This window comes from Poecilia reticulata, linkage group LG16 (genome assembly GCF_000633615.1).
Source record: "Poecilia reticulata strain Guanapo linkage group LG16, Guppy_female_1.0+MT, whole genome shotgun sequence".
Classification (NCBI taxonomy): Eukaryota; Metazoa; Chordata; class Actinopteri; order Cyprinodontiformes; family Poeciliidae; genus Poecilia; species Poecilia reticulata.
In genome coordinates, this window is record NC_024346.1 from 5,473,980 (window position 1) to 5,500,586 (window position 26,607).

The window sequence follows — 26,607 nt, forward strand, 5'->3', positions numbered from 1 at the left end:
GAAACATGTTTTTTGGTAACCTGCAGCTTAGATTTGCTTACTTTAAAGCCCTTGCCAGCTAAGTGTGATAACAACTGTCGTGTGGCTTCAATATAAGACTCCGTCTGTGCTGCCAACATGAGGTCATTAACATACTGAATCAAGGTCACACCTTTTGGCAACGGACAATCCACTAAATGTTTCAAAACCCTTTTGATTGAAAATCCCTGGGGACAGAGCAAAGCCCTGGGGAAGACGCATGTATCTCAGCTGCTGAAAGGGCCGTGTGATCAGGCTGAGCTGTAGTCCCAGCAGTCAGTTCAATATCACAAAAATTCGTGTTTGTTGTTGAACGTCCCTGTTATGTGCTTTGGGCACATTATGATTTTTGTCTATTTCTTTTCTTTGTTTTCTTATAGACTTTAGTTGAATGACCTTTTGTTAATATATCTTGGAGTTAGGATAATTTCTTTTTGGTCATACGTTAATTTGTGGCGCTGTTGGTCCACCTATGAATAGGCTGGCTTTCGGCATGTTGAGAGTTCAGCCTTTCCACTCGCTTCCGCTCGCTCCACCACCACCGGGCGCGGTGCGCACGTCCAGTCGCTGTGGGCCGCAGCTTTCCAGCCTGCCATGCGGTATTTCTGTTAGCCTTTGTTTGCTTTTCTTGTGATTTTTGGCCTGGTGGGACCGGTTGTCCTGTTTGCGATCTTTCTTTTTATTAGATTCTTTTTTGATTTAGACCGGTGCTAGTAGGGGCTTCGACGGCCCTGTATAAGGTTGGCCCCCTGCTGTACCGTTTTGTTCTGTTTGATCGGCTCACCAGGTCCAACTTTCTGTTACTACTTTGGGGTTTTGTTTTTCTTCTTTATTGGACACGGGAAACTGAGGGCATTTAACTCTCTTTCTCCACAGAAAATCAGAAGCAGCTGAACCAAGAAACCCAAAGTTCAAGAGAGTTTAAGAATAAAATATTTTGTTAAACCCTCATTCCTGTCTCGTGTCCTCAAATATGTTGTGCCCTTGGTGGACGTAACAGTCCCAAAATGGCTCTCAAGTCTCCCAGAGCCAATGTTAACCCTTTAGTTAGGGAATCTAATTCATTCAACCAAGGAACAGCTCCGTCCGCCAAAGAGGGGAGCTTTTCAATAAAGGCCTGCACATCTCCAAAGGAAAATGGCTTATATTTTTGTCCTTGTGGTGTTCCTAATAAAGGCATGGTAAGTTTGGGGGAATCGCCAGAACCACTCAACAAAGTAGTCAGACGATTTGATAAATTAGACATCTGTTGTTCCATATTTTCAATATTGTGCTAAATTCTGTCTTGTAATTGAAAACATTTCTCCTGAAGAGAATCTAATTCTGCAGCAGTTGCAGCAACCTCAGCAGTGCTGCATTGAGGGGCTAGCACAGGAGGGGAGCATCACTCTGGCGCTCCAAGGAATCCACTGAACACCCAGTGGACTGTGGAGTGGGGGACAAACTTAATTTGTTTCGTTTGGATTGGACTTGGAGGCGATGATGACTCATCGTCGAAAAGCGGGTCCTCTTTAACGAGACACACGTGGCGTAGGTGCAAAAGAAGGAAGAGAAAAACAAAGTCTTTCACGCTGCACTCGGTCTGCCATGAGAAGACTATCAGAAACAGACCGAAAGCTTATAACAGACCAAGGGGGAGAACTCGGCAACACTGGTGCCTCCTGATCCAGTGGACCATTAGGAATAACTGCAGGAGGAACTCTCACAAGATCCCATTCCTCCATGCCAATACAAACATCCAATAATGGGTGTAATCCATTATTGGATTACACCACCTCCTATTATATGGAGGTGGTGTAATCAAGTATGCAAACATCTAAAAGACATGGAAAGAAACACAAAATTATTTATTCTCAACAGGGTCATTTTCACAGCTCATCAATGAACAAAAATGATTCTACTTTTGGGAGCAAAGGCAGATGTGAATTTTCATGGATTGGAAACCAAACATTTTTACTTAAAAAAAACCCCCATCAACCTGAAAACAAGGAAGAGACGCTCTTTCTCCAGAAAATCAGTTTTATTTCATCAAGTTTTCAATCAATTCACTTGAGCAAAACTCACTGCAAGCTTGTGCACTGTAAAAGCAGAAAACTTACTGGTTAATTTAGTCTTCTTTCTAATGTAAATCTCTCAGCTCACTTGAGATAAGGCAAAACTTACAAGTAACTTTGCAGTCAAATTTAGAATCTGCTTGTTTTAAGTCAATTCCTTAAAGTTTGATGAAAAAGTTCTTGTTTCATTGGCTGATTATTTAAATTATAAGAGCAGAAATGTTTGGATATTAGTGAAATAATCTATCAATGGAACAAGAACATTTTTCAGGTTTCGTTAGAACGATGAGATGTTAAAGTTAATCTGTAAGCAGATGACAGCGCAGATTGGTGTCCGTCCTGTGATTGGACAGATCAGTGTCCGTCCTGTGATTGGTGGCTTTCTCTCCAGCAGGAAGTTGTGAACAGAGTTTAAAAGCTGCTGCAGTACTGCTGACATTCACAGGAAGCTGGACCAGCAATGGCTTTCCTGAAGGTTCTGCTGCTATTGGGGCTGGGTGAGTCAGAAACACTGGTCACACTGGAGACACTTCCTCTGGTTCGAGGGAGGCTGCTCCTCTCTGTGATTCTCAAACTTCCCTCTGATTCTGTTTCAGATTGAAACTTCTTTGCATATGAACTGTGATGCTTTTTAATCTTTAACTGTTTCTCTTTTTTCTGTTCCAGCAGCCATGTTTGCATTTGGTTTCTGAGTAAAGTTCTTCTTTTTCTTTTCCAGGTGTTTCAGTGAACTCAGCTGTTTCTTTGCAGAAGAGAATCATTGGAGGTCATGACTGTGCTGACACGGAGCGTCGTTATCATGTTCGGCTGAGGAGGATCAACGGAGAGATAATCACTGTCTGTGGAGGATCTCTGATCCATCCCCAGTGGATCCTGACTGCAGCTGACTGCTGGGAGTCAAGCCCAGGGTAGGAAAGACACATTAACACAGTTTTATCTGCTGATGATCAGGTTTTCTGTGTTTTCATTATAATCTAACCTTTTCTGCAGGATTAACGAAGTAATCGTAAAAGTTCATCCACGGGCTAATGAAGAGAACACTCACATAATCCGGCAAGATCCTGAGGTGTATGTTGACCAGGGCCAGAAGCATAACATCATGTTGCTGAAGCTTCCGAGACCAGTAACAGATGTCCCACTTGCTCGGCTACCAGACTGCAGTAAACGTCCTAAAGTGTAAGTCTTTCTCTGATCAAAAACATGACTTCAGGTTTTCTGCTTCCAGTCCTGCTGCCTCTGCTTCAGTACACCTGAGTCAAGTAATCAGGCCACCAGCAGAACCAGAACCTGTTTAGCTCAGATGTGTTGGACCAGAGACACATGTAAAGGACACAGGATACTGAGGACTGGAGGAGGACACTCCTCTGTCAGTAGATGAAGTCCTTCATGGATTTATTTTGTGTTCTTTCATTGTTCTTCATAACAATTTTCTACATTGTTATTTTGTATTTTTACATTTTATTCTAATTGTGTTTCAGAGGTGATATTGTTCAGCTGGGAGGAGAGGGAATAACAACAATCGGCCCCAATAATCGACGATGTGAGAGAAATATTAAGGTTATGAGAATAAAATATTTGTTTCTGTCTCTACAGAGAAGGTTGAGTGAAGAACATGTTTATTAATCTCATGTTTCTCTGCAGTACACATTGGTTTTGCTGCAAAACATCTTCAGTGTGTCGACATGAAAGTTGTTCAAGTTTCCCAGTTTCGGCCGAGAGATGGGTATATATTCCGTACTGCAGAACCGAACACAGATGCATGTTATGTAAGTTTGTCTCTTCTATATCTCTCTACAGTGATTAGAAGACTTTTCTGTTCTACAATATAAATAAATATATCGATATAATATTTTCTACAGAGCGACATTGGTGGAGCAGTGGTGTTCAACGGCATGATTTATGGTGTGATTACTGTTGATAGATCACACTTTGCATGTAAGAAACCAGTCTCAGTCATTGATGTGTGTGAATACATTGGATGGATAAAAACAAAAACTAGGGCTAAATAAAACATGAACTATCATGAAATAGAATTCGCATAAAATTTCCTCTCAGATATAATTTCATTATTGTATCTTGATCAGTTTGATCCACAAGATTGTAGAATCATAATAAATCAATAGCTTTGTTTTTTCAAACCTGACCTTGATCTCCCTAATGGATCTTTGTCTGTCTCAGAAATGAACAATAAATCAATAAATGCATGAATAAGAAACATTTCCTGGCTGATCGTCTTTAGATTCATGGTTCAGTTTGTTCAGCTGATATTTTCCCTGAACTGAGTTTGAAAATGTGACAAGTTTTAAATCACATGAAGAGGAACACCAGAAGTAATTTATTTTGTTCAGTTTGTATCTTTTATATCAGAACTGAACATGCAGCATCTAAACTGCAGCTCTGGAGTTACTATTCCTGATTTAGTTCTAGAGAACTTTAACTCCAACAAGACCAAAGAGCTGTGCACAAAATAATGACACAGAAGTCACATAATACAACAACTAACTAATAATTAAATCCTAATGTAAAACTAATAAGAAATAACATTATGTGTTTAATGAAGATATAAAGGAAATTAGTTCAAAAGTCAAAATCTGGAATAAAATAAGTTTTAAGAAAATATTTAAAAACAGCTAAAACTAATTAATGGTAGCTTCTGTTGCAACAAATGTAACAATTATAGTACATTATTTTCCTCTTTTGCAGTTAGAAAAGCGTCATTGTTAATTTTAACTTTTATTTTTAACACTTACATAAAGCTCTAAAAAATCTACTTAAAAACATTGACATGAAAATAAAGGAGGAAGTTCAAAAATATTTTCTTTCACTTTTGAAATTTAAATCTAAATTACATGTTTGCTATGTGAAACATCTCAGAAATTACAATTTGGTTTTCAAAAGGTTAAATATGACATATGTAGAGATGTTAGTACTGCGAGGTGGGCGACTGTGGATCTGTGGGAAGAGTTGTCCTGTGTTCGGAAGGTTGTAGGTTCGATTCCAGCTTCCTCCTGCTTCATGTCAATGTGCCCTTGGGCAAGGTGAGTGCGAAAGGATGAATGTGACTCTAGTGTAAAGTGCTTTGAGCCGTCAAAATGATTGGAAAAAGTGCTATAAAAAGGCTTCAGAAGGCTGTCAAAGCAGCACAGAGAATCATTGGCTTCCCTCTCCTCTCCATGCTGGACATTTACACCTCACGGTGCCTTAACAGAGCAAAAAACATCCTGAAACACAACTCCCACCCTGGCTTCAAACTGTTGGACCCGCTACCCTCCGTGAAGCACCACAGGTGCTTTAGGACAAGGACAAACAGATTCAAAAACAGTTTATTTCCAAAAGCTGTAACAACCCTAAATTCACACATGCACTGACCTATTCCCCACCTCCCCCAGTACCTACCTACAGTGTAACACTTGTGATATTTACTGTGCAATGTTTACATTGTGCAAATTGTACTGCTATCAGTAATACTATCTTTAACAGACTGAAAACATATGAAGCCTCTGAAGAGGCTAAATAATTCAGTCAAAATAAAACCTTTCAACATTGCCAAAAAATTCAAGTAAAAAAACTTAACAATCAAAGGCAAATACAGGTTCAATAATCAATCCTGAATTGTTTATTGAACACCTGCTATCTGATCATCTTTTTTTACTGCAGTGAGCCTCGATATAGCCAAACTCTGTCAAGTATGGCATTGTTTTTATGTCGTATTAGCTTCGTCATGTTGATGCATTTTGACGTGCTTCAATTTTCCGCCGCAACATGCAAACTTCCCCATTCACTCAGTGCGTTATAGTTCCACATCGCTTAGGATTTGTTGCTGCGTGTTTGCGCGGTGTGAAAGAAAGAGGAGACCAGCTGCACAGGCAGGCTGCGAAATGAGAAGCAGGTGATCGGTTTGTATGATCGGCAAAAAGAGACCGTGATCGACGATACACTTTTTCAAGGAAATCGGCCGATTATGATCAGTGGCCAATGTACATATGGACTTATGTACATTAATTTAACTTAATTCTTTTGCTTTTGCTATGCCAACTTACTTTTTTGGGTTCATTTAACTCAAAACTTACACTAAATAGTTGAACCAACTTAATTGAATTGCTTCCATAGGTAACAAGCAATTCAATTAAGTTTATCCAACTTAATTTATTAAGTTTAACCAATTCAATATATTCTAATCATTCAACAAATTTATTAAGTATGTTTAAGATAACAGATTTAAGTCACTCTTACTCAAATCATTTATTTTCTTCTAATAAACATTTAAAATATCTTTGTCTTAATTCTACAGAAAGTCAACTCAAACTTATAAATAGTTCCAAACTAAATATTTTGAAAAACTCTTTTTACAGTGTCCTCAAAATATACTCTAATTTAAGTTCCAAATCTTTTCCTTAAAGGACCTTTTTACTTTGACTTTACTTGAAATAATTAAGTTCAATACCATATTTGTATCCCACGTCTGACCATGACTGAAGCAGACCAGGGACAGATTCCCCAGTAAGCGACTGTGGCTCTGTGGGTAGAGCAGTCGTCTTGTGATCGGAAGGTTCTAGGTTCAATTCCAGCTTCCTCCTGCCACATATCAATATGGATGTTGGTGTGTGAATGTGACTCCAATGTGAAGTGCTTTGAGTAGTCAAAGTGACTGGAAAAGTGCTGTGCAAGTTCACTGATTTGAGTAAGACTGACTTAAATCTGTTATCTTAAACATACTTAATACATTTGTTTTAAAAAAATTACAAATTGAGTTGGATGATTAGAATATATTGAATTGGTTAAACTTAATAAATTAAGTTGGACAAACTTAATTGAATTGCTCGTTACCTATGGAAGCCATTCAATTAAGTTGATTCAACTATTTAGTGTAAGTTTTGAGTGAAATGAACACAAAAAAGTAAGTTGGCATAGCAAAAGAATTAAGTTAAATTAATGTAAATAAGTCCATAAGATGAACTTCAGCCCAAAAAACACTTTTTAGAGTGTAACTGCCAACTGAAAAAAAATAAATAAAAATCCATCTTGATTTTGATGCTATTCGTTAAAGAACAACAAAGTTTTGCCCTTACAAAACATCCATATTACAAAGTAACACAATTGAGGTTTTGCAAAAAGAAAAAACAAAAAAAAAAAACCTTTGCTTGAGCCTCATTGGGATGATTTTAGGATTGGTGAAAGGAAGTTTCATGAAATCCCACCAAGAGGGTCAGATTCAGCTTCCCAACCCAGGAAATTTCAACCCAAGACTCACCAGACGGTGCCGGAGGCTCCGTTCCTGCCTGCCGGCTCACTCAGTCTTGAAGGTTTTGAGCTGTAATTTTCACCGTCTCCTCGTTGCCCTTGAGGTTCCCTCCAGATGACCGTGTGCAGTCTGGAGTTTTGAAACTCTGCCGACAGTAATCGAACACCACGGGATGCCAAATCACCATGTAAAAAGCGCGAGTGCAATAATGTTCTGTAGAATGTTTCTGTAGAATTAAGACAGAGATTTTAAATGTTTATTAGAAGAAAATAAATGATTTGAGTAAGAGTGACTTAAATCTGTTATCTTAAACATACTTAATAAATTTGTTAAATAAAATTAACAAATTGAGTTGGATGATTAGAATATATTGAATTGGTTAAACTTAATAAATTAAGTTGAACCAACTTAATTGAATTGCTTGTTACCCATAGAAGCAATTCAATTAAGTTGGTTCAACTTTTTCTTTTTAGAGTGTTGGTGAATGTCAAGTTGTCATAATTTACCGAAAGACGCTTTATGACAACAGTCATAAATATTCATGAAACGAGTGTTGTGTCATGTTTATGAAAATGTCATGACAGTCTTATTCACCCCACTTCAAATAAAGTGTTACCCTATCAATAAACTGGATGTCTTTAGATGAAAAATAAACAGTACACACCTCTCCCGCAGGACATGACATAAGGGGTGCCAACAATTTAAAGACAATACCATAGAAGAAGAAATAAAAATGGAGAGGCTTAAAGTCTTAAAACAACACGATTAAAACAATGACAGAGTTTTTTAAAGATGTTTCAGTCAGGTAAGGAACAACATGAATCACCAAAAAAGAGACACTTTGTGTAATTATAGCAAGAGAAATAGAAACTGGTTACATTCACCCCACAAGAATTACACAAAATGAAAAACAGTGCAAGACATTCAGTACCACTACAAAATAGAGTTTTTTCACTGCAACAATGTAACACACCAGTCAGTGCATATGATCACGTATCCAGACTTTTTCCACTCCATAACAAGCAGAGAGGCATATTCACTAATAGACTTCCTTATGATACCCTTCATCTCCGTCTCAGACAAGACCTCCTGCAGCTAATAATGTGCTGGTGCTAGGCATCGATAAGGCAAGCGAAACGGCTGGTCATCAGTCAAGTGAATGAGATGGACAAAATCCTTAGTCTCCCCACAATCCAGTTTTCCTCTGGAGAACACATCCTGGTAAGAACCCACAAGTTCAGCCAGCCTTCTCTTGAACTCATCTGACACCTCACAGCTCTCTATGTCGATGTCATGTAGACCACAGTCTCTCAGCATCTGTACAGGATCAGAACTGTAATGTGGTGAGCTTGTTGAAACAGTAGAATGACTGCAGTCCAGTTCAGATTTCTCCCAATGAGAGTAGGGCGATACGCCGTGGTGGACGTTGCGCATTTTGATTTTGGAAAGGTGGCAACCCCACTCTGTATGCAGATAACCGCGCAGATCAGTGTCTGTCCTGTGATTGGACAGATCAGTGTCTGTCCTGTGTTTGGTGGCTTTCTCTCCAGCAGGAAGTTGTGAACAGAGTTTAAAACCGCTGCAGGATTGCAGACATTCACAGGAAGCTGGACCAGCAATGGCTCTGCTGAAGGTTCTGCTGCTGCTGCTGGGGTTGGGTGAGTCAGAAACACTGGACACACTGGGGAAACTGGACACACTGATGAAACTGGACACACTGGGGAAACTGGACACACTGGAGACACTTCCTCTGGTTCCAGGGAGGCCGCTCATCTCTGTGATTCTCAAATTTCCCTCTGATTCTGTTTCAGATTGAAACTTCTTTGCATATGAACTGTGATGCTTTTTAATCTTTAACTGTTTATCCTTTTTCTGTTCCAGCAGCCATGTTTGCACCTGGTTTCTGAATAAAATCCTTCTTTTGCTTCTCCTGGTGTTTCAGTGAATTCAGCTGTTTCTCTGCAGAAGAGAATCATTGGAGGTCATGACTGTGCTGACACAGAGCGGGGTTATCATGTTCGGTTGAAGATGACCAACGGGCAGACAACCACCATATGTGGAGGATCTCTGTTAAACCAGAAGTGGATCCTGACTACATATACCTGCTGGAAGTCGGAGACAGGGTGGTAGGAAAGAGGCATTAACACAGTTTAATCTTCAGATGATCAGGTTTTCTGTGTGTTCATTATAATCTAACCTTTTCTGCAGGATTAATGTAGCATTGTTAAAAGTTCATCCACGGACTGGTACACTGATGAGTATCAGAATCCTAGACGCTCCTGTGGTTTATGCTCCCGAAGGCTGGAAACATGACATCATGTTGGTGATGGTTGGAAGACCAGTAAGAGGTGTTCCGTTTGCTCAGCTACCAGACTGCAGTAAACGCCCTAAAATGTAAGTTTTTCTCTGATCAAAAACATGACTTCAGGTTTTCTGCTTCCAGTCCTGCTGCCTCTGCTTCAACACACCTGAGTCAGGTAATCAGGCCACCAGCAGAACCAAAACCTGTTATCTCAGGTGTGTTGGACCAGAGATACAGTTAAAGGACACAGGACATTGAGGACTGGAGTTGGACACTTCTGTGTCAGTGGATGAAGTCTTTCATTGTTCTTCATAACAATTAATTTTATACATTGTTATCTTGTATTTTTACATTTTATTCTAATTATGTTTTAGAGGTGATATTGTTCAGTTGGCAGGAGAGGGAGGAACAACAACCGGCCCCAATAATCGACGATGTAAGAGAAATATTAAAGTTATGAGAATAAAATCTTTGTTTCTGTCTCTACAGAGAAGTTTGAGTGAAGAACATGTTTATGATTCTCATGTTTCTCTCCAGTACCTAATACTGGTACTGCAACACGTCTTCAGTGTGTCAACATGAAAGTTGTTGAGGATTCCCACTTCCTGCCGGCATATGGCCATACATTCTCTGCTGCAGCACCGAACACGGATGTATGTCATGTGAGTTTGTTTCTTCAACATCTCTCTCCAGTGATTAGAAGACTTTTCTGTTTTACAACATAAATGAAAATATTGATGTAATTTTTTCTGCAGGGTGACGCTGGTTCAGCTGTGGTGTTCAACGGCATGATTTATGGTGTGATATCTGCAGGTGTATCAGAGCATCCATGTCAGAGACCAGTTTCAATCACTGATGTGTGTGGATACTTTCAGTGGATAAGAGGAATAACTCGGTATCAATAAAACAAACCGTCATGAAATATAATTCTCATCAAATTTCCTCTCAGATATAATTTCATTATTGTATCTTAATAAGTCTGATCCACATGATTGTAGAATCAGAATAAATCAATAGCTTAGAATTTTCTCACATAGCCTTGATCTCCCTAATGGTTCTTTGTCTGTCTTAGAAATGAACAATAAATGCATGAAAAAGAAACATTTCCTGGCTGATCGTCTTTACATTCATGGTTCAGTTTATATTTTCCCTTAACCGAGTCTAAAATGTGACAGGTTTTAAATCACATGAAGATTTTAGCAGAAGTAATTTATTTTGTTCAGTTTGTATCTATTATATCAGAACTGAACATGTAGCATCTAAACTATGCAGCTCTGGAATTACTATTCCTGATTTAGTTCTAGAGAACTTTAAACTCCAACAAGACCAAAGAGCTGTGCACAAAAATAATGAAACAGAAGTCGCATAATACAACAACTAACTGATATTGAAATCCTAAATCATTTAAAAATGATTTAAATATATAATTTCTAATAAAGGTACAAAGGAAAAAATAAAATGTTTAATAATTCAAAATCTATTAAAGTCAAAATTTGGAATAAAAAAAGTTTTAAGAAAATATTTTAAAACAGGTAAAATTAATTAATGGTTGCCACAAATTTAACATCAAAATTCATGAAGAAAATTTTTCTCTTTTACAGTTAATTTATTGCTAGTGACATCTGGAAAAAGTAAAAATATGTTAGTGCTGCTAAAATATATAATCAAATACTTTATTGTTGCAATGTTTTTCACTGACAATATTACATCAAATTAAACAGGAAGGTTTGCATCATCAAATATGATGGCTTTAATAATTCCATAATGACCGTCCAAATAATAGTATTAATTAACTATCTGTCCTTATTTACTTACAACCAGGGAAAATTTCATTTTACTTTTATTAAATGATACAAACTTTTTCTAGAGTAGTGACTTTGTCATTCATTTTATTCTTCATGCTTAACAGACATCAACTGAAAGCTTAAAATTTATAATTGTACCATAAAAATATTAATCTTGGATAGAGATGAGGCATATTTCATCCAGCTCTGGATTTTTGGGGAGAAACATTATTTTGCAACTTAATCTGTGAGAATATTATGTTTCTGAATAGATAAAACTGCAGTTTGTTGTCATCAGTAATAATATCCACTGTCACATACGTAGAAAATAAATGTCTCTTGTAATTGTAACTCTTTTATTCATTTCTGATTAATAATTAACAAAATATTACACACATTTTTAGTTTTAAAAGCAGTTAAGCTTGTCATCAAAGAATCAAAAACTAAAATCTGCATCAAACAGTTAATGTAAAGAACCATAATATCTGCATGGATATGTTGGATGTATTCTGGTAAATTTGAACAGTTCTCAACACATTTTCTAGTGATAACTTAAACTTTGGAAACATTAAATGTACAAACACTCAAACCTTTTCCGTCTTTGGAGAAGATCAGAGGAAGTTAAACATTTAGCTTTGAGCTCATTAGCTTGCAAGCTAAATATTATTTGCTAGCTAAATAATTAGTCAACTTACTATTTAGTGTTGTTGCCAACAAATTATTTATTTATTCATTATTTTTGCCTTTATTGATCATTTTCTTTGGAAACGTTTGGGTGTCTGATCAGTTTCTCTCAGCATTCCCTGATGTTATTGTCATTGCATCAGGACTTTTCATTATGGTGACACAGTCACTGACATGAAGAGCTGCTTTAGAGGAACGAGCCATTCATTCTGAATTAGTTCTGAATCTCTTTTGCAGGTTTGCTAGTTTCTGGTGGTGTGGAAATTTTCTTTAAAAATGAGTGAGGGGAAACTCAAGAACCAGAGAAAGAATATATTCTTAATCAGTGTTTATTCGAAGGCTTAACAGCGTTCGAAGTCTCTTCTCACTGAACGAAGTCAGGAGAGAGAGCACCGAGCAAAATACAGCTTACAGTTTTATAGGGAGATCAAGTAAGCTTAAGAGTGACTCATCTAATTCCTGTTCTAGGTTAAAAGTAATCTTGTCATGAAGTGGGGTTTGCAGTGGAGAGGAGAGACGCAGGTAGACCCAGGATGTAGATGAAAATGGTGATTTATTGATTAACAAATGCTCAGTCAAGGATGACAGGTGGCACAGAAGAGGGGTTAGCATACAGCTAATTACCAGTAGCAACTGAAGACACTGAAGACTGAATACGAAAGCTAAGCTAACCAGGACCATACAGTTCAACTGGCAAGCACGCAGTAGACAACAACTGACATAAGACGAGGACCCGAAAAGAGACAAAGACAACAGGTGGGTTTAAATGCACTGAGAGGGTGATCGAGGAACGAGACACAGCTGGGATCAGTCAACAGGGGAAGACGCAGAGACAGAAACTCACAAGTCAGAAACTGAACACAGAAAAACCTTACAGTAAATACACAGAAACACAGATCAGATAAGGGCAGCTACCAGATGTCCAAACCCAACAAGGGTGGGTGTAGGGGTGCTGGACAGGGGGCTAGAGTCCAGAAAACAAAAAACCCAATCCAAACAAAAAAACTACCCAACCAGGGTGGGTGAAAAACCAGGAGGCATGGAGGCAGGTCCGGCGGCCGTCACCGGCACAGGAAGTGGAGTCGAAGAGGCGGGTCCAGCGGTCGCCGCAGGAAGAGGAGTCGAGGAGGCGTTCCAGTGGTCGCCGTCGCCGCAGGAGGCCTTCAGGCCCGTGGGACCGGCTGGAGGCTCTGGAAGGCTGGCAGAGGGGCGGGCCGGCTGGAGCAGAGGGAAGCTCAGGAGGCGGAGGCTCGGATGGAGCACAGGGAAGCTCAGGAGGCGGAGGCTCAGGCAGAGCACAGGGAAGCTCGGACAGAGCACAGGGAAGCTCAGACGGAGCACAGGGAGCACTGGGAATCTAAAACTAAGTAGTGACTGTTCCTGTCAAGTATTCCTGGATTCTATGTTCGTAGTTATTCTCATTCTAATTCTTCTTCCATTTCTGGGCTGTACAATATTGATCTAAAAAGGCATCACTCCACAGTTTCTAACAAAATAAGCTAATAGATGGATAAAAGTAACTAAGTAGTGATTGTTCCTGTTAAGTATTTCTGGATTCAAGTTCATAGTTATTGCAATTCTAACAAAATAAAACAAAAAAGAGCATAGGTCAATAGGGCTAATGGCAACATTCAGACAAAACGAAGAAAACAGACGTGTGAAGGCGGTGACGTCACAGAGCCATGAAACCACGTTGCTGAGGCTCCTGACGAAGCGCAATAAAGATGTTGTTATTGGGTGCTGTGGTGGCACAGGAGCAAAGCCCAATCCATGTATTGAGGCTTTAGTTCTCATGCCGGTGGTTCGATTCCTGGCCTGGTGACATTTGTAGCATGTCTTCCCCCTCTCTCATAACCATCTTTCCTGTCAAACTACTTTCAAATAAAGGCCACAACAAAACCTTTAAAAAGAAAAAGATGTTATCAAGGCATGATGTCCTTGGGAGCACTCAGCTCCACAGCTGCATGGGTAACAGGAGGGGGTGAGGTGGGAAGAGCGTTATATTCACATATTTTCAAGGAGATTGGAAATATGCAGCCCTTCCAAGGCCACACGGGGAAAGCCAGTTCAGAAACAGAATGTCTTAGGTAGGGAAGATTATAAATTTCAGTCTTCCCTAAAGTCTCTCCGATACATTTCAGTTCCCAATCATCCACTTCTCCAAAATCAATTCCATTCTGTTAGTGAGTTTTAGAGTCCTGAGCTGGGCTGCGAGTCTCAGCAAATTTCACATCCAACTTGCGTCTCTTTCCACATCAACAGTCCGAGTGTTCTCTAGTTCGATCAAGTCCATCACAAATTTTTCGAAAATCCAGGAATCCACAAGCTCCAAACAGCAGAAATCCTGTTATCATGAATGAATCCAGGGTGAATCCTGCTGGGTGAGTCCCCACAGAACAAGAGGGCTCTCCTGTGCCCAGACTTCTCATCAAAACTTTGATCAATTGCATTGAGAGATCGGTTGACCAGATCTATAATTTGTAGATTCGGAGGATGTGCAAAGAAAAGCTAAAAAAATATAGATCAAGACAGGACAAAAACAGAGCACGCAGGGCAGGCAAGGGCAGGGAGGGAGCAGAGGAAAAAAGCGTCCGCCTTCACCGAGAGCAAGAGAGCAACCAAGTATCACCCATTTTCCCCTCTGTGCACCACCCAGGTCCTTTACCAGTATCAGGACCCAACTCATTATCTTGAGAAATAATGAGCTTTGGTTAAATATAAAATGGGGCTTTAATGCATAAAAATTATCAAATGTTGCAGAAATCCAAATGGATCAGATACAGAGGGATGCTCACCATCCAGCACTGGGCTCCACTCATCTCACCTTAGGGGTGACACCAAGTAGAACAAAGATTGTAACAAGTTCTGCCTATTTTCTCCTCATTCTGCTCCCTCTCTAAGGTCTTGGCCTGCCTTAATCAATTTTTGTTTATGTGTGAATGTCACCAGTCTTAAATGTTATGGTTATATCAGTGTGCAGCCATGTGCATGTGAGCAGATAAAACAGAGAAAATAAAAAGAGTCCTTTTGTCCATAACAAAGTGTTCCTTATCATTTTTTGTAACATTTCTTGTCTATAAAATCACAAGATTCATAGTTTCTTTTACGAAGAACATTTAGTTCCATTACACAAAATGAAAAACAGTGCAAGACATTCAGAACCAGTACAAAATAGAGGTTTTATTTCACTGCAACAATGTAACACACCAGTCAGTGCATATGATCACGTATCCAGACTTTTTCCACTCCATAACAAGCAGAGAGGCATATTCACTAATAGACTTCCTTATGATACCCTTCATCTCCGTCTCAGACAAGACCTCCTGCAGCTAATAATGTGCTGGTGCTAGGCATCGATAAGGCAAGCGAAACGGCTGGTCATCAGTCAAGTGAATGAGATGGACAAAATCCCTAGTGTCCCCACAATCCAGTTTTCCCCTGGAGAACACATCCTGGTAAGAAACCACAAGTTCAGCCAGCCTTCTCTTGAACTCATCTGACACCTCACAGCTCTCTATGTTGACGTCATGTAGACCACAGTCTCTCAGCATCTGTACAGGATCAGAACTGTAATGTGGTGAGCTTGTTCAAACAGTAGACTGGCGCAGTATCATAGGTTTGTCTTTTGGGTTGAGAACCTTCATAGGGACTGTTGGAATATTAATTTTATTATGCTAGTTTAATTCTAGAGTTAACTTTAACCATATGTTTAAATATTAGACAAAATCAACATTGTTTTGAGCAGGCCTAAATTGACATTAAAAGTAGGTTAATGATTCAATCAACATAATCTGATCAGTAGAATACTGTTCTTATTCATACTACCATGATTTGTTAAAAGTAGTTAAATTGTAGTTTTTATATTAAATCACAGCCCTGATCAGTATGCAAATCATGCATTAATTAGAAAATGTGTGTGCAACGGAAGTCGTCTTACAAATGTAGTTTAAACTTATCCTGTATGTTTTTGGAAGTTAAGTAAATGAGAACTCTGCAAATGTATATGTCTAGGGTCAAAGGACCATTAATATAAGTGTCTTAGCTTTCCTTTGAACCCAGCAACCATTCACAGAGACATGAAATATGCTTTTCTGAAGGCAAAACTTTCTCTGTGTTTAGCTTAGCGTTCAGGCCAGAGTCATAAAAAACACTCTGTCACACTTAGGCAAAGAAAGAAAGTTCATAAAGAAAGTTGTAAATCAAATAAAAGCCTTTGCATTGTTTGTACCAGGTAAAAGGCAACCCTTGTACATTACATTACAGAAAAGGAAGAACACGCCTCCTTAAGGCCCCAATATACTCTGGAGTACTTCAGTCCGCGCAGGCAAGGACTCGAAGCGGACGTCCGCCCGACATGTCCGCGCAAGGATAGATATTTATGACCGCGTACACTTACTGAGTGTCGCACAGTGAACTATATTGGATTATATTGGGGCCTTTAGAAAAAGCTGGGTTCCGGAACTTTAAAAGCGGATCATTGGGGTCTCCTCACATGTTCTCCAGGGATGGGTCCATTCTTGAAAATGTTTCCCAGTGTTTTCTTTTTGTATTTTGTCTTTTGTCTCATGTAATTATGTCTTGATTTATTGGTTTGTGATTTCTAGGATGAGTTGTGTGAGTTTATGCATCTGATTGTTCACTATATTCTGCCATGATTGTACGTAGAACAGCTCGTGTCTTTCTATTGTTTTTTTATGGTTCCGCTGATGCACATGACATTCATGGACCCAGGGAATGAGAAAAAACAATGAGCAGAAGGAGGTTTTTGATATATTATTATATATGATATATTGTGTAATTCTCTCAAAAGGACCCAACAATTCTCCCACATGGGTGTGACTATATGACCCACCAAAATCCACTGCAAAAACAGAAAATGAACCTAGTATTTTCAATATAGTTTCTAGTGTAAATCTCTCAGTTCACTTGAAATAAGGCAAAACCTACAAATAACTTTGCAGCCAAATTTAGGATCTGCTTGTTTTAAGTCAATTCCTTAAAATTGATGAAAGTTTGTGATTAATTGGTTGATTATTTAAGTTATAAGAGGGGAAATGTTTGGATATTAGTGAAATATTTTGTCAATGGAACAACTTTTTCAAGTTTCTTTAGAATGATTAGATGTTAAAGTTACTCTGTATGCAGATGACAGAGCAGATCAGTGTCCATCCTGTGATTGGACAGATCAGTGTCCGTCCTGTGATTGGACAGATCAGTGTCCATCCTGTGATTGGTGGCTTTCTCTCCAGCAGGAAGTTGTGAACATAGTTTAAAAGCTGCTGCAGGACTGCAGACAGTCACAGAAAGCTGGACCAGCAATGGCTCTGCTGAAGGTTCTGCTGCTGTTGGGGTTGGGTGAGTCAGAAACACTGGACACACTGGGGAAACTTCCTCTGGTTCCAGGGAGGCTGCTCCTCTCTGTGACTCTCAAACTTCCCTCTGATTCTGTTTCAGATTGAAACTTTTTTGCATATGAACTGTGATGCTTTTTAATCTTTAACTGTTTTCCCTTTTCTGCTCCAGCAGCCATGTTTGCACCTGGTTTCTGAATAAGGCCCTAATTTTTCTTCTTCAGGTGTTTCAGTGAACTCAGCCATTTCTCTGCAGAAGAGAGTCATTGGAGGTCATGACTGTGATGACACGGACCGGCATTATCATGTTCGGCTAGAAATGACCAATGGTACTCAAACGACCTTCTGTGGAGGATCTCTGATCCACCCTATGTGGATCCTGACTGCAGCTGCCTGCTGGAAGTCAGAGACGGGGTGGTAGGAAAGATTCATGAAGACCCTTTTATCTGCAAATGATCAGGTTTTCTGTGTGTTAATTATAATCTTATCTTTTCTGTAGGAATAATGTAGCAAAGTTAAATGTTCATCCACGGACTGCTAAACAGACGCATTTCAGAGCCATAGACCTTAATGTGGTTTATACTTCTGAAAACGGGAAGCATGAAATCATGTTGCTGAAGCTTCCGAGACCAGTTACAGGTGTCCCACTTGTTCCGCTACCAGACTGCAGTAAACGCCCTAAAGTGTAAGTCTTTCTCTGATCAAAAACATGACTTAAGGTTTTCTGTCTCCACTTCTCCATTCCTGCTGCCTCTGCTTCAGCACACCTGAGTCAGGTAATCAGGCCACCAGTTTATCTCAGGTGTGTTGGACCAGAGACACATGTAAAGGACCACAGGACACTGAGGACTGGAGGAGGACAGTCCTGTGTCAGAGTATGAAGTTCTTCATGGATTTATTTTCTATCCTTCCATTGTTCTTCATAACAATACATTTTCTACATTATCTTGTATTTTTACATTTTATTCTAATTGTGTTTCAGTGGTGCTATTGTTCAGCTGGCAGGAGAGGGAGCAACAACAACCGGCCCCAACAATCAGCGATGTGAGAGAAATATTAAAGTTATGAGAATAAAATCTTTGTTTCTGTCTCTACAGAGAAGGTTGAGTGAAGAACATGTTTATGATTCTCATGTTTCTCTCCAGTACCTAATGATGCTACTGCAACACGTCTTCAGTGTGTCAACATGGAAGTTGCTGGCAGTCCCCAATTTGTGGCCATTTATGGGCATGTATTTTCTGCTGCAGCACCAAGCAAGGATGTATCTCGTGTAAGTTTGATTCTTCAATATCTCTCTGCAGTGATTAGAAGACTTTTCTGTTTTACAACAGAAATAAATATATTAATATATTTTTTTCTACAGGGTGACGTTGGTTCAGCTGTGGTGTTCAACAACATGATATATGGTGTGATTACTCCAGTTGTACCAGAGCAAGCATTTCAGATTCGGGTTTTCATCACGGATGTGTGTGAATACATTGGGTGGATAAGAACAACAATTGGGCTTCAATAAAACAAACTCATGAAATATAACTCTCATCAAATTTCCTCTCAGATATAATTTCATTATAGTATCTTGATCAGTTTGATCCACATGTTTGTAGAATCAGAATAAATCAATAGTTTTGTTTTTTCTCATCTCACCTTGATCTCCCTAATGGATGTTTCTCTGTCTCAGAAATGAACAATAAATCAATAAATGCATGAAAAAGAAACATTTCCTGGCTGATCGTCTTTATATTCATGGTTCAGTTTGTTCAGTTGATATTTTCCCTGAACTGAGTCTAAAAATGTAACAAGTTTTAAATCACATGAAGGGGAACACCAGAAGTAATATATTTTGTTCACTTTGTATCTTTTATATCAGAACTGAACATGCAGCATCTAAACTCTGCAGCTCTGGAGTTACTATTCCTGATTTATTTCTAGAGAACTTTAAACTCCAACAAGACCAAAGAGCTGTGCACAAAAATAATGAAACAGAAGTCACATAAAACAACAACTAACTAATATTGAAATCCTAAATCATTTAAAATGATTTAAATATATCATTTCTAATAAAGGTACAAAGGAAAAAATTAAATGTTTAATACTTCAAAATCTATTACAGTATATCCTAAGTATATCCTCTCTAAGGTCTTGGCCTGCCTTAATCAATTTTTGTTTATGTGTGAATGTCACCAGTCTTAAATGTTATGGTTATTGTCAGTGTGCAGCCGTGTGCATGTAAGCAGATAAAACAGAGAAAATACAAAGAGTCCTTTTGTCCATAACAAAGTGTTCCTTCTCAATTACTTGTAACATTTCTTGTCTATAAAATCACAAGATTCATAGTTTCTTTTACGAAGAACATTTAGTTCCATTACACAAAATGAAAAACAGTGCAAGACATTCAGAACCAATACAAAATAGAGTTTTTTCACTGCAACAATGTAACACACCAGTCAGTGCATATGATCATGTATCAGTCAAGTGAATGAGATGGACAAAATCCCTAGTCTCCCCACAATCCAGTTTTCCCCTGGAGAACACATCCTGGTAAGAAACCACAAGTTCAGCCAGCCTTCTCTTGAACTCATCTGACAGCTCACAGCTCTCTATGTCGATGTCATGTAGACCACAGTCTCAGCATCTATACAGGATCAGAACTGTAATGTGGTGAGCTTGTTGAAACAGTAGAATGGCTGCAGTCCAGTTCAGAGTTCTGCTGACTAAACACAAAGTTCTCCACAGCAACACATAGGAAGATGTCAGCGATTTTAGCATTGCGGCGCAGTATCATAGGTTTGTCTATTGGGTTGAGAACCTTCCTAGAGACCCAACAATCCCCCCACATGGGTGTGACTCCCCGACCCACCAAAATGTTTTTGGGACTGGAATGAGCAGATGACGACTCGACGATCACAGTGCCCCCTAATGTCAGTGGTGCAGTGGACGGCAGCTTTCCCCAAACCACATACTCCTGGCGAGGAAGGAGGGTGACAGCCTGTCTGAGCCTACCTGTTCCAATCTTGTCAGGTAAAGCAGAGGTTGACCACTGTGAAACACAACTCAGCAGCTGCAAAATCTCTTCACACTCTGTGTTTGCAGGATCTGATGTAATGAGTTCCCAATACCTCGAATCAGTTTTCATTCTTTGAATAAGGGACACATTGCTACCAATGATTTAATCATGTTGCCCAGGTATCAAAAATGTTGGTACTGTAAATCTAAAATCATAGATCTCAATGTTCAACTCATAGGTGCACCGAGGCTGCATGAGAAGGCCTCCACACCCGACCACCACTGGGATTTTAAGAAGGTTCAGATCAATACCCACCGCTCTTAATTTTCTCTCTGCCTTCATGCTCAATGTGCATGACATACTCCCAGAGTCCAACATACCCTTCAGTGTAGATTAAACTGAGACTGAGGCATAAAACAAATCATTAGCTCTCTGAACTCAGTGTGACCCCAAGAAAACATAACAAAACTAAAGTAAATTTCTGCTATTTTGCAATCGTAGGTTCACTTAAATATTTACATTATGGAATGAATTCATTTATTCATTCATATTCAGATATTGCAACAGTGATGATAAAAATTTACTTAATAGATCTATAAATAAACTGGATGTATTTAGATGAAAAATAAACAGTACACACCTCTCCGTCAGGACATGACAAAAGGGGAGGGCCTAAGGGACACAAACCATTTAAAGACAAAACCACAGAAGAAGAAAAAAAAGGAGGGGCTTCCAGTCTTAAAGCAACATGGTTAAAATAATGACAGAGATTTTTTAAAGATGTTTCATTTCAGTAAGGAACAACATGAATTACCAAAAAAGAAAGACACTTTGTATACTACATAATGTACACTAGCATTGAGGCTAGCATGAAGAATAGCATGGAGGCTAGTATGGAAGCCAGCATGGAAGCTAGCAAAGATGCTAGCATGGAGGCTAGCTCTCCCACACCCTGAACATCTAAAGGCTTCACTTAAGATTAAGTTTTGTATTTTGTCGTTTAATATGTAGTGATTGATTGGAAAATATGTTTATTTTAAGGCTGATTGTTTGCTTTTGTTGAATTTTTAAAATGTTGTGGCATGGTTTGAGCCTGTTGCTAACAAAATATTTCACTTTGACCCTAAGTGCTGCTGTTCAGTCCCGACTTCACAAATGAATGAAAGTGATTAATGACTGTAAAAGCAAAGAATCATGGTTGATGAAAGAGGTTTGTGCCTTTAATAAAAAGTCACATCGGTTAATATTTTACCATAGGTTTCTTTTTTTAAATGTATTTTAAAAATCTGAATTGTTCTAATTTAATTGGGTACATTTCTGAGTTTTATTTTTTTGTTGTAAATTTTCATTTACAACAAATGCATTAGGTTCAGCACTGTGATGAAATAAAAGAAGCAAACCCTTTCCTATTTGTATAGATGGTGTTTGGAGAATTATCCTTTCTCCGTACTAAATTCTTGATGTATGAGGTTGAGTGGGTGGAAATCTTGATTTCCATTTATTATTAGCAAAATACAGCTGGTCTATAGTTCATGCTATTTTTAAAGGGATAGCAGAACAAAATGGCATCAAACAACAGTTTGTAATTGGGGCCTGCCCATGCAATCCATGGCAGGAACATATTGTTCTACACCAGGGGTCCCCAAACTTTTTCCTGTCAATTTGTAACAGAAAAAGTGTGAAGATTGCAGGAGTGCCTAAATGTAAAAATTTGTTGTTTTCCAGAAAGCACAATCAAATAACCCTCTCTGGGTTTTGCACAGAAAAAATCCAGGAAATAACACTATTTATGAAATAAATACCATATTTTTTCCAGACTATAAGCCGCACCGGACTATAAGCCAACACCCCAAAGTTTTTTTTAAAAAACCAGTAAACATATAAGCCACAGATATCTCTGCTGCTCCAAGTTTCCACAATGCAGCAGCAGCAGAGGGGGGCGGACACCCAAAATTTGAGTCATAACAGGTCAATTGAATATCACATTTATTACAGATGAAAAAGAAAAAGTAGCCAAGTTTAGATTTAACTGACCTGATTACGGTAGTTTCCGAACGGTAACTAACAGTAAAAGTGCTGATCCTTTGTGTCTGCTACTAGCATCTGCTAAATGAAAATAGGTGCTTTCTTCTTTGGATTTCAATGGCAGCTTGCATCCATTATTGTTGCACTACTGCCATCTACTAGATCCTAATATCTATACCTCAAATTCTCATACTGATCCCAGTATTATTTTTTTTTAAAAAAGAAAAATCTTCTTTTTCCCCTAAATGCTATTTAACTGATCAACAACATTCTCAAATTTCAATTCCCTATTAAAACCCAATTCCATTTTAACGGGCACTTTCTTCTTTTATTTCCAATTTTGACTTCCAAAGATTCAGTTCCTGCTAAAGAGCCCCCTGGCGGTTGAAGAAAAATCCACATATAAGCCGCACTGGGCGATAAGCCTCAAGGTTCAAAACTTAGGAAAAAAGTAGCGGCTTAGAGTCCGGAAAATACGGTATATGAAAAATAATCTAAATGCTCTCTAGTATTGTTCAGGGGGCCAGACCAAATGTGGAGGCGGGCCGGATCCGGCCCGCAGGCCATAGTTTGGGGACTACTGTTCTACACCTATCACCCTAAAGGCGGCTCAAACTGCTGCGTGTACCCCCACAAAAGTGGCATCAAACGTTCAGCTTCATCCCGAGAAGTGCACTATTATTTTTAGTGGGATCCTGAGTTAAATTGGTGACATAAATTGCGAAAAATGACAAAATCCCATTCAAGTCAATGGAGGCTCCGATCTGACTCATACACACACAGTCACAGCTACAGTGGTTAATTACCATAGCAACGGAGCCCAGGGCTCCAACTCTGAGCTGCAGGCTATTATGGTCTGTCTCGCAGCTCACCTACTCAGAGGGGCTGCCACTGCTGTGGTCCAAACCACAGTCTGAGAGGGACACAGCACATTTAAATACCAGAAGTACTTTGAAATGTTTGAGGTCAGGTCTTGCAATGCATTGGCTGCATATAATAATGACAGAGGTTTATTTCAAAATAAAAGAACCAAACCCTTTTCTATTTCTATAGATAGTGTTTGGAGAATTATCCTTTCTCCATGCTAGGTTCTTGATGTTTGAGATTGAAGATTAGTGAGTGAGTTGAATTCATGATTTCCATTTATTATTATTAAGATACAGCTGATCTATAGTTCATGCTATCTTTATGGACTAGCAGAACAAAATGGCATCAAACAACAGCTTGTAGTTCCCTTTGTTGGCCTCTATCTAAGCTATGCTGTGAATTGGTTGTTCCCTTATTTAATCTAGCCTTAGCTTTTGTGAGCATGTGATTTATGTGAATTCATCTATGTGTAAATGAGCATGCAAATAGCTAAAAGAGATTATTACACAGAATTATTTATTATCAACACAGGTCATTTTAACAGCTCAACAATGAACAAAATGATTCTACTTTTGGGAGCAAAGGCAGATGTGAATGTTTATGGATTGGAAACCAAACAATTTTACCTTTAAAAAACCCATCAACCTGAAAACAAGGAAGATTTGCTCTTCAGAAAATCAGTTTTATTTAATCAAGTTTATAATCACTTGAGCAAAACTCACTGCAAGCTTGTGTACTGTAAAAGCAGAAAACTTACTGGTTATTTGTGTCTTCTTTCTAATGTAAATCTCTCAGTTCACTTGAAATAAGGAAAAACATACAAGTAACTTTGCAGCCAAAATTAGAATCTGCTTGTTTTAAGTCAATTCCTTTATATTTATGAAAAAGTTCTTGTTTCATTGGCTGATCATTTAAATTATAAGAGGGGAAATGTTTGGATATTAGTGAAAAAATCTATCAATGGAACAAGAACATTTTTCAGGTTTCCTTGATGAGATGAGATGTTAAAGTTACTCTGTATGCAGATGACAGCGCAGACCAGTGTCTGTCCTGTGATTGGATGAATCAGAGTCCATCCTGTGATTGGACAGATCAGTGTCTGTCCTGTGATTGGTGGTTTTCTCTCCAGCAGGAAGTCGTGAACATAGTTTAAAAGCTGCTGCAGGACTGCAGACATTCACAGAAAGCTGGACCAGCAATGGCTCTGCTGAAGGTTCTGCTGCTGTTGGGGCTGGGTGAGTCAGAAACACTGGACACACTGGGGAAACTGGACACACTGTGGAAAATGGTCACATGGGGGACACTTCCTCTGGTTCCAGGGAGGCTGCTCTCTGTGATTCTCAAACTTCCCTCTGATTCTGTTTCAGATTTAAACTTTTTTTGCATATGAACTGTGACGCTTTTTAATCTTTAACTGTTTTTCCTTTTTCTGTTCCAGGGGCCATGTTTGTACCTAGTTTCTGAGTAAAGTCCTCCTTTTTCTTCTCCAGGTGTTTCAGTGAATTCAGCTGTTTCTCTGCAGAAGAGAATCATTGGAGGTCATAACTGTGCTGACACGGAGCGGGGTTATCATGTTCGGCTGCTGATGAGCAATGGTACTCATCGGAGGTTTTGTGGAGGATCTCTGATCCACCCTAAGTGGATCCTGACTACAGATACCTGCTGGGAGTCGGGGACAGGGTGGTAAGAAACAGGCATTAACACAGTTTAATCTGCAAATAATCAGGTTTTCTGTGTGTTCATTATAATCTAACCTTTTCTGCAGGATTAATATAGCAAAGTTCAACATTCATCCACCGGCTGCTAAAGAGACGAGTTTCAGAACCCTAGAACTTAAAGTGGATTATGCTCCAGAAGGCTGGAAACATGACATCATGTTGGTGATGGTTGAAAGACGAGTAAGAGATGTCCCACTTGCTCGGCTACCAGACTGCAGTAAACGCCCTAAAAGGTAAGTCTTTCTCTGATCAAAAACATGACTTCAGGTTTTCTGCTTCCAGTCCTGCTGCCTCTGCTTCAGCACACCTGAGTCAGGTAATCAGGCCGCCAGCAGAACCAGAACCTGTTTAGCTCAGGTGTGTTGGACCAGAGACACATGTAAAGGACACAGGACATTGAGGACTGGAGGACGACACTCCTTTGTCAGTGGATGAAGTCCTTCATTTCCTGTTCGGCCACTGTTCTTCATAACATTACAATTTCTACATTGTTATCTGTATTTTTACATTTTATTCTAATTATGTTTTAGAGATGATATTGTTCAGTTGGCAGGAGAGGGAGCAACAACAACCGGCCCCAATAATCGACGATGTGAGAGAAATATTGAAGTTATGAGAATACAATCTTTGTTTCTGTCTCTACAGAGAAGTTTGAGTGAAGAACACGTTTATGATTCTCATGTTTCTCTACAGTACCCAATGCTGCTACTGCAACACGTCTTCAGTGTGTCAACATGAAAGTTGTTGAGGATTCCCACTTCCTGCCGGTATATGGCCATACATTCTCTGCTGCAGCACCGAACAAAGATGCATGTCATGTAAGTTTGTTTCTTCAATATCTCTCTGCAGTGATTAGAAGACTTTTCTGTTTTACAACAAAAATATATGGACATATGTTTTTCTACAGGGTGATGTTGGTTCAGCTGTGGTGTTCAACAACATGATTTATGGTGTGATTACTCCAGTTGTACCGGGGCAAGCATGTCAGAGACCAGTTTCAATCGCTGATGTGTGTGGATACATTGAGTGGATAAAAACAGTAATTGGGCCTCAATAAAACAAACTCATAAAATATAATTTTCATCAAAATGTTCTTTCCAATATAATTTCATTATTGTATCTTGATCAGTTTGATCCACGTTTGTTGAATCAGAATAAATCAAAAGTTTCGTTTTTTCTCACCTAACCTTGATCTCCCTAATGGATGTTTCTCTGTCTCAGAAATGAACAATAAATCAATAAATGCATAGAAAAGAAACATTTCCTGGCTGATCGTCTTTATATTCATGGTTCAGTTTGTTCAGTTGATATTTTCCCTGAACTGAGTCTGAAAATGTGGCGAGTTTTAAATCACATGAAGATGAACACCAGAAGTCATTTATTTTAACTTTTTCTCTTTTATATCAGAACTGAACATGCAGCATCTAAACTCTGCAGCTCTGGAGTTACTATTCCTGATTTATTTCTAGAGAACTTTAAACTCCAACAAGACCAAAGAGCTGTGCACAAAAATAATGAAACAGAAGTCACATAATACAACAACTAACTTATGTTGAAA

The 26,607-nt window shown here is 38.9% G+C and overlaps 4 protein-coding genes across 6 annotated transcripts; all 4 read left to right on the forward strand.

Moving 5' to 3' along the window:
• Positions 1–2,520: 2,520 nt before the first annotated feature.
• LOC103477685 (kallikrein-1-like) lies at positions 2,521–4,289 on the forward strand. Its single transcript, XM_008430951.1, has 6 exons — positions 2,521–2,569; positions 2,791–2,980; positions 3,063–3,248; positions 3,551–3,612; positions 3,714–3,838; positions 3,932–4,289. The coding sequence occupies exons 1-6, from the start codon at positions 2,533–2,535 to the stop codon at positions 4,079–4,081; spliced, it is 750 nt and encodes a 249-aa protein (XP_008429173.1). The 5' UTR covers positions 2,521–2,532; the 3' UTR covers positions 4,082–4,289.
• Positions 4,290–7,858: 3,569 nt separating this feature from the next.
• Positions 7,859–10,719, forward strand: LOC103477688 (beta-fibrinogenase-like). 3 transcript variants are annotated; one of them, XM_008430954.2, is made up of 6 exons: positions 7,859–8,972; positions 9,257–9,440; positions 9,523–9,708; positions 9,991–10,052; positions 10,154–10,278; positions 10,372–10,719. In XM_008430954.2, exons 1-6 carry the CDS (start codon positions 8,933–8,935, stop codon positions 10,519–10,521), a joined length of 747 nt encoding a protein of 248 aa, XP_008429176.1. In that variant the 5' UTR covers positions 7,859–8,932; the 3' UTR covers positions 10,522–10,719. The 3 variants fall into 3 exon arrangements, with proteins under 3 accessions (XP_008429176.1, XP_008429177.1, XP_017164880.1); XM_008430955.2 differs by having other exon boundaries at positions 10,154–10,269; XM_017309391.1 differs by lacking the exon at positions 7,859–8,972 and having other exon boundaries at positions 8,980–9,440.
• A 6,640-nt stretch (positions 10,720–17,359) lies between these two features.
• LOC103477687 (kallikrein 1-related peptidase b27-like) lies at positions 17,360–19,152 on the forward strand. The gene is made up of 6 exons (XM_008430953.1): positions 17,360–17,439; positions 17,660–17,852; positions 17,935–18,120; positions 18,418–18,479; positions 18,581–18,705; positions 18,799–19,152. Exons 1-6 carry the CDS (start codon positions 17,403–17,405, stop codon positions 18,946–18,948), a joined length of 753 nt encoding a protein of 250 aa, XP_008429175.1. The 5' UTR covers positions 17,360–17,402; the 3' UTR covers positions 18,949–19,152.
• A 5,317-nt stretch (positions 19,153–24,469) lies between these two features.
• LOC103477686 (trypsin I-P38-like) lies at positions 24,470–26,298 on the forward strand. The gene is made up of 6 exons (XM_008430952.1): positions 24,470–24,566; positions 24,822–25,014; positions 25,097–25,282; positions 25,580–25,641; positions 25,743–25,867; positions 25,957–26,298. The coding sequence occupies exons 1-6, from the start codon at positions 24,530–24,532 to the stop codon at positions 26,104–26,106; spliced, it is 753 nt and encodes a 250-aa protein (XP_008429174.1). The 5' UTR covers positions 24,470–24,529; the 3' UTR covers positions 26,107–26,298.
• Positions 26,299–26,607: the final 309 nt, after the last annotated feature.

What these genes read in the sequence shown, in the direction of transcription:
- LOC103477685 (XM_008430951.1), top strand. Translation starts at nt 2,533, where the DNA reads ATGGCTTTCCTGAAGGTTCTGCTGCTATTGGGGCTGG. An exon ending in TGCAGTAAACGTCCTAAAGT is followed by an intron (nt 3,249 to 3,550) that starts GTAAGTCTTTCT and finishes ATTGTGTTTCAG; the next exon opens with AGGTGATATTGTTCAGCTGG. An exon ending in CGGCCCCAATAATCGACGAT is followed by an intron (nt 3,613 to 3,713) that starts GTGAGAGAAATA and finishes GTTTCTCTGCAG; the next exon opens with TACACATTGGTTTTGCTGCA.
- LOC103477688 (XM_008430954.2), top strand. Translation starts at nt 8,933, where the DNA reads ATGGCTCTGCTGAAGGTTCTGCTGCTGCTGCTGGGGTTGG. An exon ending in GCTGCTGCTGCTGGGGTTGG is followed by an intron (nt 8,973 to 9,256) that starts GTGAGTCAGAAA and finishes CTGGTGTTTCAG; the next exon opens with TGAATTCAGCTGTTTCTCTG. An exon ending in TGCAGTAAACGCCCTAAAAT is followed by an intron (nt 9,709 to 9,990) that starts GTAAGTTTTTCT and finishes ATTATGTTTTAG; the next exon opens with AGGTGATATTGTTCAGTTGG.
- LOC103477687 (XM_008430953.1), top strand. Translation starts at nt 17,403, where the DNA reads ATGGCTCTGCTGAAGGTTCTGCTGCTGTTGGGGTTGG. An exon ending in TGGAAGTCAGAGACGGGGTG is followed by an intron (nt 17,853 to 17,934) that starts GTAGGAAAGATT and finishes TCTTTTCTGTAG; the next exon opens with GAATAATGTAGCAAAGTTAA. An exon ending in TGCAGTAAACGCCCTAAAGT is followed by an intron (nt 18,121 to 18,417) that starts GTAAGTCTTTCT and finishes ATTGTGTTTCAG; the next exon opens with TGGTGCTATTGTTCAGCTGG.
- LOC103477686 (XM_008430952.1), top strand. Translation starts at nt 24,530, where the DNA reads ATGGCTCTGCTGAAGGTTCTGCTGCTGTTGGGGCTGG. An exon ending in TCTGCTGCTGTTGGGGCTGG is followed by an intron (nt 24,567 to 24,821) that starts GTGAGTCAGAAA and finishes TTTCTTCTCCAG; the next exon opens with GTGTTTCAGTGAATTCAGCT. An exon ending in CGAACAAAGATGCATGTCAT is followed by an intron (nt 25,868 to 25,956) that starts GTAAGTTTGTTT and finishes GTTTTTCTACAG; the next exon opens with GGTGATGTTGGTTCAGCTGT.